The following is a 16,841-nucleotide window of genomic DNA, read 5'->3' as shown; positions in this document are numbered from 1 at the left end:
CGCTTCTCTTTCTCCTTCTCGCGTAACCATCGGTGCATAACGCCTATTTAAAAACCCAAAGGGAAACATTTGCTGAATTGACTTATTTTTGTTCTCTTTCCCTCTCTTCTGAGGGGCGGGGGGGAGAAAAAAAACTGCAAACCGTGCGGTCATGTGATCGGGAATGAAGGGCACATGTTAAATGAAGAATTAAAACTACCCTTAAAATAAACATGCACACTCCAGGCATTTTTCTAAAGACATCATACATTCTGGTGAACGTTTCTAAACCCAGTATCTGGGGCACAGCTCCTCAACACGAGTCCTTTGGGCCCTACTGCTCCCCTGCTTTAAATGCTTCCTGCGCTACATTTTTACAATCCTCCTCCTTACGTCAAGGAACTGAAAAGAGCGGCCATTCGGTATAAAAAATGTAACACAAACACAGAAAATTCTGAAAAGTGCGGGACAGGGGAGGCTGGGAGAAGGTGAGGCCGCCCTGTTTGCGAGCGGGGGAACGCAGCATCTTAAATCTAAAGTGCTTTTCAACGTCAATCTCCAGATGATCCAATCAGACTCATACGCACAACTTCCTTTCCCGAAAACTGCCAGGCCTGTGTCCACCCAGGGCATAAAAACTGCATGTGGACACAACACAAAAAGTAAACTAATGCAAATCCATGGGAATACACGGACTCCCCAACCAAATAGTACAACTTTAAAATAGACAGCAAGCGAAACTGAAAGAAAAACATTACGATCTCTCACCACAAATTTAATAACAGGCAACAAGACAACAAAAAGGAAAATTACTGTTTGACAGCAGCCATTTTATGCGCTTATATATAGAAACGCCAGTCTTCATCGGCATGTGATTAGATCATTATCTTTCGGAGATTTGAGAATACATGAACAGCTTTTGCAAAGAATTTTGGACAACAAGATGGTAACACAGGATAACTGGAAGAAAGAAAATTAATTGGTGACTGCTATGCTCATATTTAGACAAACACGTCTCTGCAGCCCTCTTGAATTGATGGGATATCCGGTAAGAAAGGTGCAACCGAGCATTCTTAATTCTTAATTATGAGAAAATGTCATTTTGCGACACAGGATGGGAAGGAAGGAGTCAAGTAGTATTGAACGTCTTTCAAATGTTGAAGCCCCCCATGTAATCACTTGCTGAGAGGTGGCCAATCGTGGTCCTGAAGAGACACAGGGTCTGCTGGTTTTTGTATACAACATTCAAATCAGCAACCTATGCAATGAACTGCTTTAAGAGATTATTTAAGTAACAACAAGCACACACTGCGGGATCAGGATTGGCCACCTGTGCACAAGTTAGCATGCAGCATTAGTACAGCACTGTGTAGAAAAAAAATTACGTCTATTCTAGTCAGAGTCTGTCCCTTCCTCACATAAGTCTGTTTATTTGCATCAAATTACCTTGTCAGAACTTAAATAGCAGGGTGGTCATGGTACTATATGGCATTGGGGGGTAATCCATTTTAGAAGGGGGTCAGGGTCAGTTTGAGTCCAATGTTGTAAGAGTGTTTCCAGGGGGAGGGTTAGACAAGTTTTTAATTCCAGTTAGACGTCTAATTACTTTTCAACTGTTAATTGAACACTGTTCCAAGATTGGCATCACTTGGCAAGTATGAGGTGTTATTCTTTCGTGAAATGTGTGTTCGACATATTTCCGAGCGCCAGACGTACCTTGATTTATTTCTAAACATATTGCTCCATAAATTAACAATGCTAATTGGTCTACTTAACTAATTAAGATTGGCTGGTTGGATATAAAAAAAAATAACTAGATAAATGTATTTTATGTATCGTAATCGTATCTTACAGGCTGCAAAACAGCCCTCATACAATATCTGTTTCTTCACAGACTTAAAGAAGCAGTATGCAGGTTTTCACCCTAGTTCCTGCTAACAAATGCGAACTGCATCACAATTCAAATGAAAATTCAAATACAACTGACATGAGAGATGTATTCATAAAATACACAATGAGAACAACCACATGATTTAGTAACCACCCCTTGTTAGTCCTGGTAGACATGAGTGACTCATTTACAGCAACCAGACAACCTATATCTTCCCAAAGTCGTAATGAAGGATAACAGATCATGATTTAAGCAAAGTAAAATTTAGAGGACACAAACACAATCTGAGGTCCTGAATATCATGCTCTGTCAGCTGAATATTCATGGTAATTCGATGATAATTAATTGAAATAAATTGCACACTGCACCTTTAAAGCTGATCATTCTCAGGTGTTGTGAAAAAATGTATTATTCAATCATTATCTCAACAAACCAAATGAACTAAATGTACAAGCAAAAAATAGCAAATGCGGTGAGCCGGTAGCTCCAGGTTTTCAGACACAGGGACTTTCAGAGAAAGAGCCAAGCTCAAATTTAAAAATGCTCAAAGATATTAAAATGTAATTCCAATCTAAGAGAGCTTTTTTCATTATTGTGGTGAGCTGTGGTATTAAAAAAATAGCGACAGGTACCACAGATCACCAAAAAGAAAAATACAACCCCAGATGATAGATCTAACTGTCTGTACGCTCCCTTATTTGAATTCTTCTGATAAGCCCAAAATTCCAAACCGTTTTCAACGTCACATGAAGCAAGCACTGGATACACCAAGCACACAATGGCAGGAATTATGTTTCTAGGAGCAAATCCAATGTTCACAATCAAAAAGTGGTCCCATTGAAATAAAAATTTCCTATCCAACGGAATTTGAAATAGCTATTTACTATCCCTCCACTGCACCTACCCATGATGACAGGAAACTGCTCTGGGCACACTAGAAAATGACAGTGTTCAGCATCACCCTCTGAAGCCTGGCTGCCTAGCTTTACCTCTTGGCCGACCGATTTGTTTTTTTTTGTTTTTTTACAGTACGATCACTCAAACTGTTACATTTGATTTCAGCCACACAGGTTAAAGACCTCCTACGAGAAGATGCCCTTTCACAGCTACAATTGACCTACCTGAGGATAAATCACACAACAAGTGGAATATAGTGGAATACCTGGATATTTAACTTGAAACAATGTAACTTTGGAAAGCATTCAATTTAAATCTATGGTAATTTGTTAATAAACTGTGTAACAAATTTAATGAAGTATTACATGCACCCACCCAATTCTTAAAACATCAATGAAATATATATAAATATATAATTCTGTTTTAGTACACGGACCTGAAGAAAATACTACCAATACTTACCTGAAATAATTACTCAAATTAAAGAGAAGGTCAAAGGTTTTTTTATTTTTTTATTCACTCAAACAGGCAATGCCAAAATAGACTTAACATGGCATGAACTTGGTCTTGGGGACATGCGAGAGAATTTACTAATGGACAAAGTGACCACTTTCTGTAACATTCCAGTGGCACGTGCTTCACGGCAGATTACAATGACGTGGAGAGGTTCGGGACGGAAAATAAACTACCCAATCAAAGTGAGAAAGATTCTCCTTACCCTTTGACCCTTGGCGCCACAGAGTAACCATGAGAGTTCTTTACTGAGACACTGCCCACATTGTGATTCTTCTTGGTTGAAAGATCGAGGACTCCATCTGAACACACAAACATAGTAATAAAACATTTAGAAAATACTTAAAATGGGGGACAGCACCAAACAAATTTACATGTAAATATATGAATTAATATAAATGTAGTGTTAAAATATCAATGCGAATTTATAATTTCTGGATATAATAAGATAAATATAAAGCATACATACATATACATACATACATACATTTTTATATATATATATATATATATATATATATATATATGTATAAAAGCACCTCTCATACATGAAAACGTATATATAAATATATTTAAATATTTGCTATATTGAACTTGTGTTGTGTGTATTGTTAAATCAAATGTACAAAATAACATTCTTGATTGGTAAAAGCAAGGTCATCAATGTATTGTGTGTGCAGCATTTTCCAAAACTCATCCACAATCATTAATCCTCCAAATGCACAGCCACAATATAAAATGAACAGAAACAAGTCCTACTGTCCTATACATGGCAGTGGTGGAAAAGAAGACCTTGGTGAGGAATAATAGTGGACACGGGTTGGGGGAAATACAAGACCGTGGCAATTCATTTGACAGACTAGGCTGCTCTGCAATCTGAATGCACACCATCCTATCGATCTGCCTTAAGGGTCAGCGCAAACGATGAACAGGCAGCGTTTTTCATCTGGGCTGTTGTGAACTAAGTGCTTCAAGGTTTCAAATGACTACGCTCACAAATATAAAGCAAGCAGGCCCAAGTATCTTAAGGCATCTACTTAAAGCAAACAAATTATAAATTCACAACCCATAACTGCTCATAAGAACTTTCATAGGAGGGGAGTGTCTCTTGAACAAAGCCTTTATGCAGGCCTTGGAATGCAATAGACCGCAAACTCTTGATCTTGTTAAATCAGCATTTTCATAAGTGGCTTTCCAATTAGTTTCAGTGCAGTGTTTCTTAATTTAACCATTTTTATTGTTCCTTTTGCTGCAGAGATTCAGTATTGCTCGAGTTCCATGCTTCAGCGGTTTGTGAAAAGATGCCGTTTTAGAGATATGCCGAGGTACCTTGGTCGCTGGGTTCGATTTCGGCCTTCTTGACGGTGAGGTCCAGAGGAGAGTCCTGGTCAGCCATGAGAAGCTTGCTGAGGACGGGATTCTGGGCAGAGGCGGCAGCAGCAGTGACAGCAGTGGTGATGGCGGCGGAGGCCGGGGGGGTGTTGCCGGGGGCGGGGGTGAGGGCGAGGGCGAGCGAGGGCGCTTTCGGCAGGCTTTGGTCCTTGGTGGTCCCGTTGGGCTGGAGGGAGTCCTGAGATGAGCTGGTTTTTGAGGTATATTCCGCAGCGAACTGCCGGATCATTCGCTGCATTATCTCGCGAGCCACTAGAGGAATATGGGGGTCTGAGAAGCCAGGGATATCTGCTGAGTGGGAAACCAACGACACACATGAGAAAAGATCAACAAAAACCAATAAAGATACATTACACATTGTGAACACAGATACACAAACACACACGCTTTTGCCCTCTCTCTCACACACACCACGGGCATGTTACTGACAGACATATGTTAAACACAGTACATGTATTTTGCTGCCTACAAGCTTGGTTAGACATTTTAGTGTAATAAGAAAAAGAGAGGGAAAAAGGCCTTCAGTAACAAAGGCTGGACTCCTGAATGCAACTTTCAATAATGACAAAGCCAATAATGGATCTAGCAGACAGGAGACATTTCCTTTGGCTGTTGAATTATTCTCAGCGTTGGGAGTGAGAGCTTCCTGTACTGTTAAAGCAAACAATATGTAGCAAAAACCCTCCCCTCGCAAGAGCCTCAGGAGGTACAAAAACATTTACATTACGGTACACCGCCAGGAAGGAAACAACAGCACCCGAAGGCAAAAAAAATAATAATTCTGTCTGCTGAAAAAGCAGATTGTTTCTGTGGAAATTTACCTTTATAACAACCACTTCCAAAAAGTGCAACAGTCCGCAAGCATTCGGATATATATGCATTTATGCCGTTTTGAAAAGAAGCTTTGCAATGCACCAGTGAAAGCTCGGTTTTGTTCTCTGTGCTTTGACTTGTGACACATACCTTTTCTGTAGAAGACAGCATTGAGGAACTCTTCTGCTTGTTTCTCCAGACGGTTAATTTTGGACTGTTCCTGTTTGCAGCTGTCCTCCTCAGCTAACAAGACCTGGTTGTTTAAGCCAACCAAGTGTTCCTAAAGAAACACAAAAAAGACAACTAACTAAACATGGGGACCCATTTCAAATGAGAATAAAAAAGGTAATACCAAGCTAATATTTTAATACAGGGCAAATTAGCCATATAAAAAGACAAATCTACTGATAAAGTCCACACTGATTGCAGGAAGATAACGACAGAAACAAACAATTTTTGTGTAGGGACTGGTGTCCATATCTCTGTAGTCACTGCTCTGCCACAGACACTGCTACAATACACCTGCTATCAAGCCATTTCCTACATTGCAGATCTCACAGCACAACAGAGGTAGCATTAATTGGAGTACAGGCCCCTTCGAAAATTCAACATACTAAAAATACTGGAAGAATACATAATGCAGAAACGCTTTTAAATTTTTTTCCCCAAATACACTATTGTTAAACATATGTATCACTATATTTTCAGAAAATATTTGCAATACATCACGGAATTTCCATTTCTGTAAGGGGTGCATGTATCACTCACAATAGCTAATGTCTGGCCAGGCCCTACCCAATGAAGTGTCTTCCACAAGGAAGAAAGTGCACTCTTGTCGGCAAATTTAATGTCAGACATTTTCTGTGAACACATTGCTGACCAGTATTTTTTAGCCACATATAGCTGGTTATAAAATATAATTATTTATATATATATATAAAAGCACCTCTCATACATGAAAATGCAGCTCAAAGTGATGTACATAATATATAAAATCAAACCATGTAATCACACCATGTGCTGTTCAAATACCCCCCCCCCCAATCTAAATACACAAATTACCTCACCCATAGGTACATTACGAAACAAGATAAAATCATTTTTTTTAAAACTTTGTTTTACGGTATGTCACCATAGCTAACTGTATGAGGTGTTCTCTGCAATTTAAGCCCTTGTTTCTATTGGGGGGTTGCATTTCAGGAGATCAATGAATCAATACTTCCAATCCTCCATGGGGCTGCTGCAGTACTCATGCAAAGCCCTCAAATGAATAAAATATCAAGCCTATAAAAATAATAAAATAATTATATATATAAATATATATATATATATATATATATATATATATTTATAGATAGTTTTTCAGTGCCAGATGGTTGACCTTGGGAGGTTGGAAGGTTATTAGAAAACAAGCCTTCATTTATAAACTGACAATTGAGAGATACAGACCATACAGATCATTCTAAATGCCGGCAATAGCATCAATAACAAGGGCTAGCTTTACTAATCCTGTGTGAAAAATTTAACACAAGGCAGCAATATATCATTCATACACAACGCAAAACAACACATATCAGTGATAACAAAACACAACATTGTGTATAATTCAAATAAACACACACTGCAATAATGCTATACAATTCAAGACAACAGTAAATGAAAAAATTACAACAGGCTATAACACAATGTAATTCCCCACTAAATTATACAATACAACCATTCACAACACACAATACAAAAAAACAGGGTTCCCCAACCCCTGTCCACAGAAATATGGAAGCAAACACATATTTGAATCAGACTGTATTGGGATATCCAGCTTACTCATCAATTTTCGTGATTTTTTTCCACAGCTGTGGTTTTGGTATTTAAGCATTTAACTGTGTTTGCATGTCTTGTGTACACAATAAATTGAGTTATATGTTTTAAGTTCAGTATGAAATGACCATTCAGTGCACTTGGCACTTGGAAACAGACCACAATCTATACACACTAATGTTAATTGAAGGTACACAACACAAACAAAAGGCATCTCACCTGCAACAACACACACACACACACACACACACACAGACCATAAAAGACAGAAGATCTATTCATGAGCTCCACGAAAGACAAAAAGAGCTCCTTGCTCTGTTAGCAAAACCTACGCATTATCCACTGTGTCTTTGTGACTAGCAAGCAAGCAAGAAAATAAATAAATAAATAAATATCGTTACTATGTAATACACAGAAAAAGTAATATTTGCTTGTATGTATGTGTTATGAGAACACTTCATAAAAACCCCTATAGCATAGTATACAGGTGCACATTCTAGAGAGCATGTAAAGAACAAGGTCTCACTATATTACGATTTTTTTTTTTACCATGCACTATGAAAAGTATATACTGTATACTTCTGAAATGTTACCGACAGTATGATTTTATGTTAGTAGATATAAAAAAAATCTAACTATTATAGGAAAAGTAAAAACGGAGGAAGAGATTAAATTACCTTCACTTTCTCTCTTCTTAAGCAGCAGAAAAGACAATTTTCATCAAACGACCAATCTGACACACTTTCGGGCTCGCAATCTGTGGACCCAGAAGCACAGACATTTCAGATGGATTGGAAAAACTGACCTTTCAACACTTCAGCTGACAGCAAGAATACGGCTTTTTTTCCCCCATTCAAAAAAAAAAAAAGTGTGCACTGACTGTTTTAGATGAAAATGTTTTGCAAAAAAAATGTTTTAGGCGAGGCAAATTAAATAAATAAACCGGCAAAATGCTCACAGAACAGGCGGCCCCTTTAAATCATCACCTTGCAATAACCCAGTTTTGCCCATCTCTCAAAATCTGTGTCAGGGAATTGATTGCCCACACTTGCTGCTGGCTCTCGAATCAAGATCAAACAAACACACGACCATAATGCAAAATGACTTTAGAAGAGAAATGACAAATTTGCTCCCCTGAATCCTATTACTGTCGGACAGCTCCTCCAAGTCATGCAGATTCTGGAGTGTTTGTTGCATTTTTTAAATATTTTTTTTTTTATAGGCAATTCTTGCGGCACTGAAATGACTTCAGAACCGAGACATTGTCAGATTTTTTTTGCTCTTGCGAGGAAAGCATCACGCTGCCCGCATTTGTGACAGATGAAACAAGCATACAGTAAGATAGCACATTAATTACCACAGTTCCTTCAAACCCTTAACATTTCTTAAAGTAAAACATATCTTGAATCAAGAGCCAAAAACGACTAATATATAAAAAAATGGACACTTTGACAAAAACATTAATAAAAGAGGTTGTGACACCTATTAAAATGAGAAGTTCTTTCTCATTATCGCTGCAAAGCCACACAATCAATCTGGCAAGAAATAGAAAGGGAAAAAACCACACAAGCCTAATACAGACAGCTATAATAACTTCATGTCTGGATGGTTGCCATGGCAGTCAATTTCTTTTCCTCCTTTGGAAGCTTAGTTTCAACACATACAACATTACTGAACAACCATCGCACAAAAAAAAAAAAAAAAAAACATTTAACAATACATTCTTAGATTTTCATGTTAATTGTAGGGTGAAGAAAGCAGCTTTCATGTCAATGGCATAACAATAATAATCTCATCTATGAATTTCAGCTTTGTGAGGTGGTATTACGCGTTTTCATTCTGTACGACTGCAACATACGTTTGCGTTCTCTTATTGTAAACTGGCCTTGTTAGAGTGCTTTATACGAATGCAATTTTTGACAATTTCAGTCACGGTATAGGTTTTGGCACATGCAAGCTGAAATCATACCTTGACACAATCACATTTGAATATCTTAGCTTGTGCAGCACGTGAGGTCATAATACCAAATGCTGTTGCCCATTATCCACCACTGGAACACTGAGCAGTTGTCAAATGTTCACAAATGACTTATGTTCGGTGTTGAATTTGGGTAGTTGAGATGTACTGTTCTATTTAATGCATCAAAAAACTGAGGAATTAAAAAAAAAACAGCAGTCTGCTGCAAGCCACTATATTTTCCTGTAGAACCAGTGCAAAAAAGATATGCAATGAAAGAATGGTACTGTGGTTAAGATTAAAGTAATTATTTGCAAATAAACATGCAATAGAAGCAAGGTATAGATTGTAATTTTATTCAACCACAAACAGTTATCACCACAAACAACAAAGGCATAACAAGTGGAACAAAATAACTGGGTAGCTTGATGGAAACAGTTAAAAATTTGTGTCAAGCTGTTCTGATAAATTCCTGACAGCCTTGCATGGCACTCATCACTGACCAGCAGTTCAGCACTGTGTGGTTCCAGAATTACTGAGTTCAGTGGTGGTGGCAAGTCATCATTTTGTAATAGCACTTTCTCTATTCCAGACTTGAAATATGATAGGAAAAAGGGGGGGAAAAGAGAAGTTCAGAAAAAGTAGCTTTTTGAAAAAAGCCATTTTTAAATAAGACCTCTAATTATGAAATTAAATTTCAATTAAACACAACAGCGTCATTGCAAAAATTGTGATGAACAACATCTTATAATATTCAGTTGAACATTATGTAATTATTTCACAATTTATTGACTCATTTACATATGCTACTGTATTAATTCATGATTTATACCAAAAAGCCGTATTTATTTAATTTTGACAGAAATGGGATACCATTCTCTGATGGTGAGTCAGTCTTGACTGCTCCAAGTTTCCTAATAGTCAAGTTTTTTTTTTTTGGAATGTCAATAAGCATACTAAGCTCAAGTAATTTAGGTTGCCAAGACAGGGACTGCATCCCTCCCTCCCTCCCTCTCTCCCACCCCTCCACCTCCCCACCATCTCCTCATCGTCGTCCGTGCAGGAGCGGAACAGATCCATTCACACGCACTGAAGGCCCAGGCCTGTGTGGATTTAAGCATGGGTGTTTAAAATTCTCAATTAACTTTACCCCTGTGAGAAATGGCTGCGCGACACTGCGGCCGTCTCGCATTAGCCCAGCAGTGTTACGGGGCCATTTTAACGGCCCGTAAGAGGTGCCTTTGTTTGCCGGCGCGCCGGTCATAACCGATTCCAGCCAAATGCCGAGGGTGACCGGGATAAAAACCGGATCCTCCACGCACGGCGGCACGTGGCACCGGTTCTGCCGCGGTCCCACCCCTAAGCTGCCTGGGTGGCACGTCCAGCTAACGCACTCGCTCTCCGCGGGCCCTGCGGTTTGGAACTGAAATTTGAAAACATTATTCGTTTATTTATTTATTTGAAGGCACGACCTGCGATACATCATTGATTGCGCTGAAGTTAATATTTCAGAAGGACTCTTGCGAGGTACCAGGATACGCGCCTCACACGGCTGTGAATGCGCGTTACTAGGAAAGGCGAGAGAAACGGGGAGAGTGGCCCTTCCTTTTGATAAAAGCCAACTCATCCACTTATCAAATTGAATTTATTGGGTAAATCCTAGGCAGAGGCAAGGCACGGTTGTCCACTCCCACTGTTCAGACAAGAGGGCTTTCCTGGGCAATTGATGGATTTGGTGCCTTTTATTCCGTAAATGACAGACCCACTTTAGTCATCATCACCAGGTATGGTGAATCATGCACAGGCACAGTGCATCGTTGTACAGTGAAGGAGGTTTTTTTTTCTTTTGAGCGTGTTATATTACTGCCTATCACAGGTACAATTCCTGTCGCACCCTCACTACACAGAGCAATGTGTCCTGTAAGATCCATCTCACCCCATCCCACCTGTCCAATTCTGTGAGCCCCAGATACACAGATGAGGGGTGGACTTGGCAGTTGTACGCACAGATTGCATGAGCGGACGTTACTAGCGTTTCACAGTGTGGGCAAAGCGCCAACATCATTAACGATAGCAGTTTGACTTTTAAAACCATAGTTATATTGAAACACACATTTTCAGAGAGAAAAAAAAAAACAAAAACCGAAACTACCAACATCCTTGGCAATGTTCCTGACTCAACCTTATCATCACTTGTGCTAGCGCCATTTGTCCTTCTGTTAAACATGACAGCAATACGTGTTTGCACACCCAACCTCATTTTGGTTGTACTTGTACGTTGTGACAGGACTGCGTTAGTTTCATCATATATAATGATAGCTTTTTACTATATTGTATCGTTTTGCTACAATACAATTCAAATGATACAAGATCGTAAGAAACGACACCGAACTGTTGCCTCGATTGAATTCGTATCCCACTGTTGTGAAGCCTGAGGTTTACTCCCCTAGCCATTACTGTTACTGAAGCAGCCAGACGAGACCTGTGAGCTTAAAGGTCATTTGGGCAGGAGGTGGTGTGGACTACGCTAAGTTTGCCAGAGTATGTGGTGCTGGAGTCATGCCTTATGACTTCCCAAACTTTGCGAGCCCACAGCACACTTGTATTCTGTGATACAAGTGTGTACCCATAGTAAAATGTAACCCAAGTGTAAAAGTAAAATATTTTACACTTCGGTTAACCACATCTCACCACACACCTCAACCCAATATTCCCCAAACCTAGCAGTGAAACCCACCAGTGAAACAAGCTGGCAGTACATAGCTAGCCAACTGTAACCATAGTTATCAGTGGAAGGCTAGCTAGCACATTGTCTTGAATTAAACGGCTGGAGATCAGATAGCTAGTTAATTATCCGGGCCACTACAAGGAAAATGCGGTTTTATAGCAATCCATCAATTTTTATACCTTTCCCCAGGCATAAATCAGTGGGTACAACCAGTGCCACCACAATGTTAAAATATGAAGCCCACAGAGAAGGAAACTGCTGAAAATCCAAAATCTTAACCTAGTGTTATAATGGTATTTGGCTTTCTGCACATCTGAAGTACAGATCATGAAACACATACAATATGACTTTTCACTCCTTTCACTCCAGTAGCAAGCTTTGATTGCTTTCTGTCATCCATGTTTGAGAGGGTTTTTTCAATAATTACTATAGTATATGACACATGAATAGTCAAAATCCTCTTAGTTGCTGTTAAAAGGCCTGTCTTCCTTCCCTCAACAGCTTACATCTTATGATCAGGCTAGACCTTTTCTCTAATATAGGCGACTCAATATATTATCTTCTTTACTGTCAAAGAGAATAAGAACATTCCTTACCTTGAAATAGGGTAAGATCTTTTACAAGTCCTGGCCCAAACAGCCCTTCCAAAATGCTTTCAAACCCTGCAAAAAAGAAAAGAACATGACACCATGCAGCATTCTGAAACTTTTCAGGTGAGAACAATACGTTTTTTTTTTAAATACATCTTTGAGGCACACACCGCATGATGTGTTTAAAAATGAACTGGCGACTCCCTCCAGCTCATGATTGTGTCAGAGACGGATTCTCAACAGGGAAACATACAAACTAATCACTGCACCGATGTCATATGCCACAGATTTGACAAATGAGCTAGTTAGGACACCAACGGCTCTTTGCTGATAAATTATCAGTTTACCACACAATTCTTAATCACACTCCCAATCCTACGTGTGTATGACTGACTGTAAAGTGAAATTAATTTAATGCCTTCTGGACAAAATAAGGCAAATTGATAGTGAACCACAGGGGAAGTGCTTCAGTTGAACATGACAATCACACAGCAAGACAATGGTCCTTTGACGACTGATTAAAGAAATGGGATATAAAACCAGACAGACTTTGTAGGTTTCATTTTTTTTACAATGCCACCACAGGTTCCTTTAAGAGAAGACGTTTCTATTATAAGGTGAGATGGTGTGGACGCCACATTTTTGGGGGCCATTGTAGGCCTACATTTCTCCTACATTCACATAACCACTGCAGACAGGTGTCTCGGATAAAACAAATCACAATGATTTTATCATAACCCACAACCACCGCACACAAACACGCACACGTGCACACTCACACACACGTGCGCGCACACACCCATATGCACACACGCACGCACACACACACACCCCTGTCTCCATTTGCAGACATCCAAGCTTTTCATTTCTTCTCTCCTCCTCCAAAGCAAATCCCATCTTTGCCTAATATTACAGCATGCGTTAATGTCACTCACTTTTTATTAACTGTAAATACTGGATTCAGCTGTTGCCTGGCAACCACACTGGGCTGCATGAATACATATTGCAGCGTTCACACACACAAAAAGAACAGTTACAGTAAGTGAACACGCTAAAAAACTATCAGGGGGCTTAAATTTGGGCACATTGCCTGATGAAGCGAATATGATTTCTGGCAGAAGGCAAATTCAGAAGAGCAGAGCCATGCTAGCCGTTGTTCATGGGATAAGCATGGCTTTGGGATACGTTAAGTTATAACCCATTTTAAACCAAGTTAAGTATTTCTATTTCAGGATATCCCTCAGTGGAGGACGTGACAAAAAATATTCAGAAACAGTGACTACAAGAATGGCATGACTTTGTTGAAACTTCAGTGGATTTCCTAAAATCCCTTCAATAGGGGCTGCTGGGTGTCTCATCCAAGTAAGACGCTGTTATCCTTCTAGCACACGAATGGGCCCCATGGACGCTCGCTAGTGACCCCTGCTGGTTAAGCGGGTGCCTGAGAGTCCACCTGTTAAGCAGCACACTAAATGTTTTCCCCTGGCTTATCTCTGTGCAAGCCCGGTGTGATAAGAAGTGGCACTTGGCAAGATATGCTCCAGAAGAGAGCACATACTTCTCTGTGCTCTCCCCAATTAATAGTGAAGGTCCCAGCATTCATATATGATTTAGCTTTCCCAATAATGGAGAAAAGGGGGGGACCTAGTCCATAACCACAAAAAACACCTTCTTAAATATGACATAATATTCAATGCTACTTAAATATTACAAGGAAATTTCTATCCTGATTTAATGACTTTAAGCTGGTCTGCACCCGAACAGCTAACTATTTGTAGTTCACTCGAGACGCCTCTAATACAAAACACTGCATAAGGTCATTATTCAGTGCACGGGTCGCCAATCTATAAACCACACATAACTGCTAGACTTTATATACTACATGATTTTAATAAAATCATCCTTATTGCGATAATCTCAGATCAGGCACCGAAAATGCTGGAAGCGTTAGCACTGACACGTGCAACCCACATCTATTCATTACCCCACATTGAGCCTATGTGCAATCATCAATCTATTTTACATTGAACTATTGGAAGTGCAATAATATTGGCGTTTCTGCCACAAGAAATACAGAACAGCCTACAGCGCAGCTGGTGGAACAGAAGCCTTTTACATGCCTGGTAAAAACGTACTCATCATCGTTTGTTATGGCGCAAAAGAAAAATGGAAAATAATTTTTTAAAAACCAACACATTGTGATGCATAGTCCAACCCTCCAGAAATATTGTGATATTATGTCTAGTCCGTACACGTCAACCCCTTATCCGTTCAACAGAACGATGAGTCTGAACTTTCTGACCGAGTGCAGTTTTCGATACGAATCCAGTTTTCCTGACGAAGAAGGCAAAGGGACACGGAGCAGTGAAGCCGCCCAAGAGACTGCATGCAGCACTTTCATCATACAAGACCCTGGTGGCATGGAAGCCTGGCCTAATTGGACAGAGGAACATTCAATGCAGATGCTGAGCAATGTCCTCATTGGACAGATTGAGGATCCTGTGCACATGGTGGAAAATTCCCTATCTGAAAAAGCCCTCCATCTGAAAGGCACATACAAGTGAAACATTCAGTGAGGGTGCCAAGAACTCCCTCATTGGAATGGGTGAACCTACAGATTACATTACATTGCATTATATTACGGGAATTTAACCTTCTCCAGAGCGACTTACACAACACACTTTCTTTCTTTTGGCAAAGTATTCAGCAAAAAATAAAAATAAATAAATAAACACTCCCTTAAGTGCAGCAAGCCTCGTCCAAACAGCAGAGGATGTGCCTTTTAAAACTCATGCAGTTACTATTCCCAGGGCATTGCCCGGCTTATGTGGAAGATGACGTATGACGTATGGGGATATGTGGCCACAATGATTAGGCAGACAATTTGTAATTGTCAGAAAAACCATTAGAGGTCAGTTGCCGCGATAAAGCCTGTCTGCTTCACGTCGAGCTGATAGTCTTTCTTCACGGATGCTCCGATCGTGATGCTTCATGGTCCTTTAGCGTCGATGCAGAGACCGTGTTTATTAATTTTCTCACAACAGGCATGTTCATATGATGCCCGATTACATGTTCTAATGAACCAGATGTATGACTACAAGAAATGCATTCAGAGATCTGCAGGAAAAACTGCATCGGATATCTACCTTCTTTCATCTGTCTTTATTACCTACTTCTCTTGTTACAGGGAGCCCCACCGACATGATGCATAAATATAATGTGCTATTCCTCCCCCTTAAGAAAGATGCACACACAGGCACAAGTGCACGCACACACAGACACGAGCAAAGGCACACACACACGCACAGTGTGCGTTTCAAACCGCATCATCCAGCTAGTTTACTGTAAATTTGGTTTCGTCTCACACACACACACACACACACACACACACACACACACACATACCATGCACTTGGGGAAACAATTTTAGATTTCACATCCTGAATGCCTACATTCATATCCAACGGGTTCACACTTACAGCGCTGATCAGCACTTTGCAACAAAAAAAAAAAAAACAAGTGACACAAGCGACACAAACAATGGAAAACTGTTTAAATGCAGAAGAATCTTTCCTTCTGCCGTCAGATAATCAGGAAGAACCAAGCAACGCAAGCTCGAATAAAAAAAAAAGCTGTCAATGTACAGTCAAAACTGAGCTGCCAATCAGCTTCCAGATCGCTACGTCTTTGCATGAAATGGAAAGAAGGCAACTTGAGTGGTTAGCAACGGCTGCAATGTTTTTCGGCTTCCATAATCAGCACCGTAACCAAATATCCTTCGGGCAGTGGTCTACAATGTTATAATTATTAGCTGTTAAAATTACATATTTATACTCGGTCTGAATAATTCAAGTCATTGAGTACATGTACAGTTGGTGTATGTGTTCTAGTATCACATACAGACATTCATATACAAGTATACACACACACATATAATCAGCCCTGCTTGTTCAGCAAGGCTGACATACATTTGGTGACAACCACATCTCTTAACTGAGATAAGTATGCATGGACCACAGAGAGGGGCACGGCTCATTACCCACTTGTCCCTTATGTAATGAGAGAGGCCTTTTCGATCACTGACTGAGCTGGCAACACACCCGCTGCTCTTGATTGCTTAGTCAATGTACATACATTATCTCAGTTTTAGAGCATGGCTGCAATCAGACAAAGTTTCAGGTTTCAACTTCAACTACTTGGCTTGCGAGGAAAGATCCAAGGCATAAAAAAAAACAAGGAACTCAAGACATGCAAAAAAAGCAG

At 39.8% G+C, this 16,841-nt stretch overlaps 1 protein-coding gene across 2 annotated transcripts in view; it reads right to left on the bottom strand.

Annotated features, from left to right (window-relative positions):
- lcor (ligand dependent nuclear receptor corepressor) overlaps positions 1–16,841 on the bottom strand; it is a 56,486-nt gene that overhangs the window by 16,855 nt on the left and 22,790 nt on the right. Inside the window, exons 2-6 of one of the 2 annotated variants that reach the window (XM_064320906.1) lie at positions 12,585–12,650; positions 7,981–8,060; positions 5,636–5,765; positions 4,610–4,963; positions 3,486–3,582 (exon numbers count right to left, since the gene is read on the bottom strand). In XM_064320906.1, coding sequence (XP_064176976.1) covers positions 3,486–3,582; positions 4,610–4,963; positions 5,636–5,765; positions 7,981–8,060; positions 12,585–12,650 — 727 coding nt within the window. The remainder of the gene's footprint in view (positions 1–3,485; positions 3,583–4,609; positions 4,964–5,635; positions 5,766–7,980; positions 8,061–12,584; positions 12,651–16,841) is intronic. The other variant, XM_064320907.1, reaches the window with a different exon arrangement.

This window comes from Anguilla rostrata, chromosome 2 (genome assembly GCF_018555375.3).
Source record: "Anguilla rostrata isolate EN2019 chromosome 2, ASM1855537v3, whole genome shotgun sequence".
In the NCBI taxonomy this organism is placed as follows: Eukaryota; Metazoa; Chordata; class Actinopteri; order Anguilliformes; family Anguillidae; genus Anguilla; species Anguilla rostrata.
This window is presented reverse-complemented; position numbering and strand designations above follow the sequence as displayed.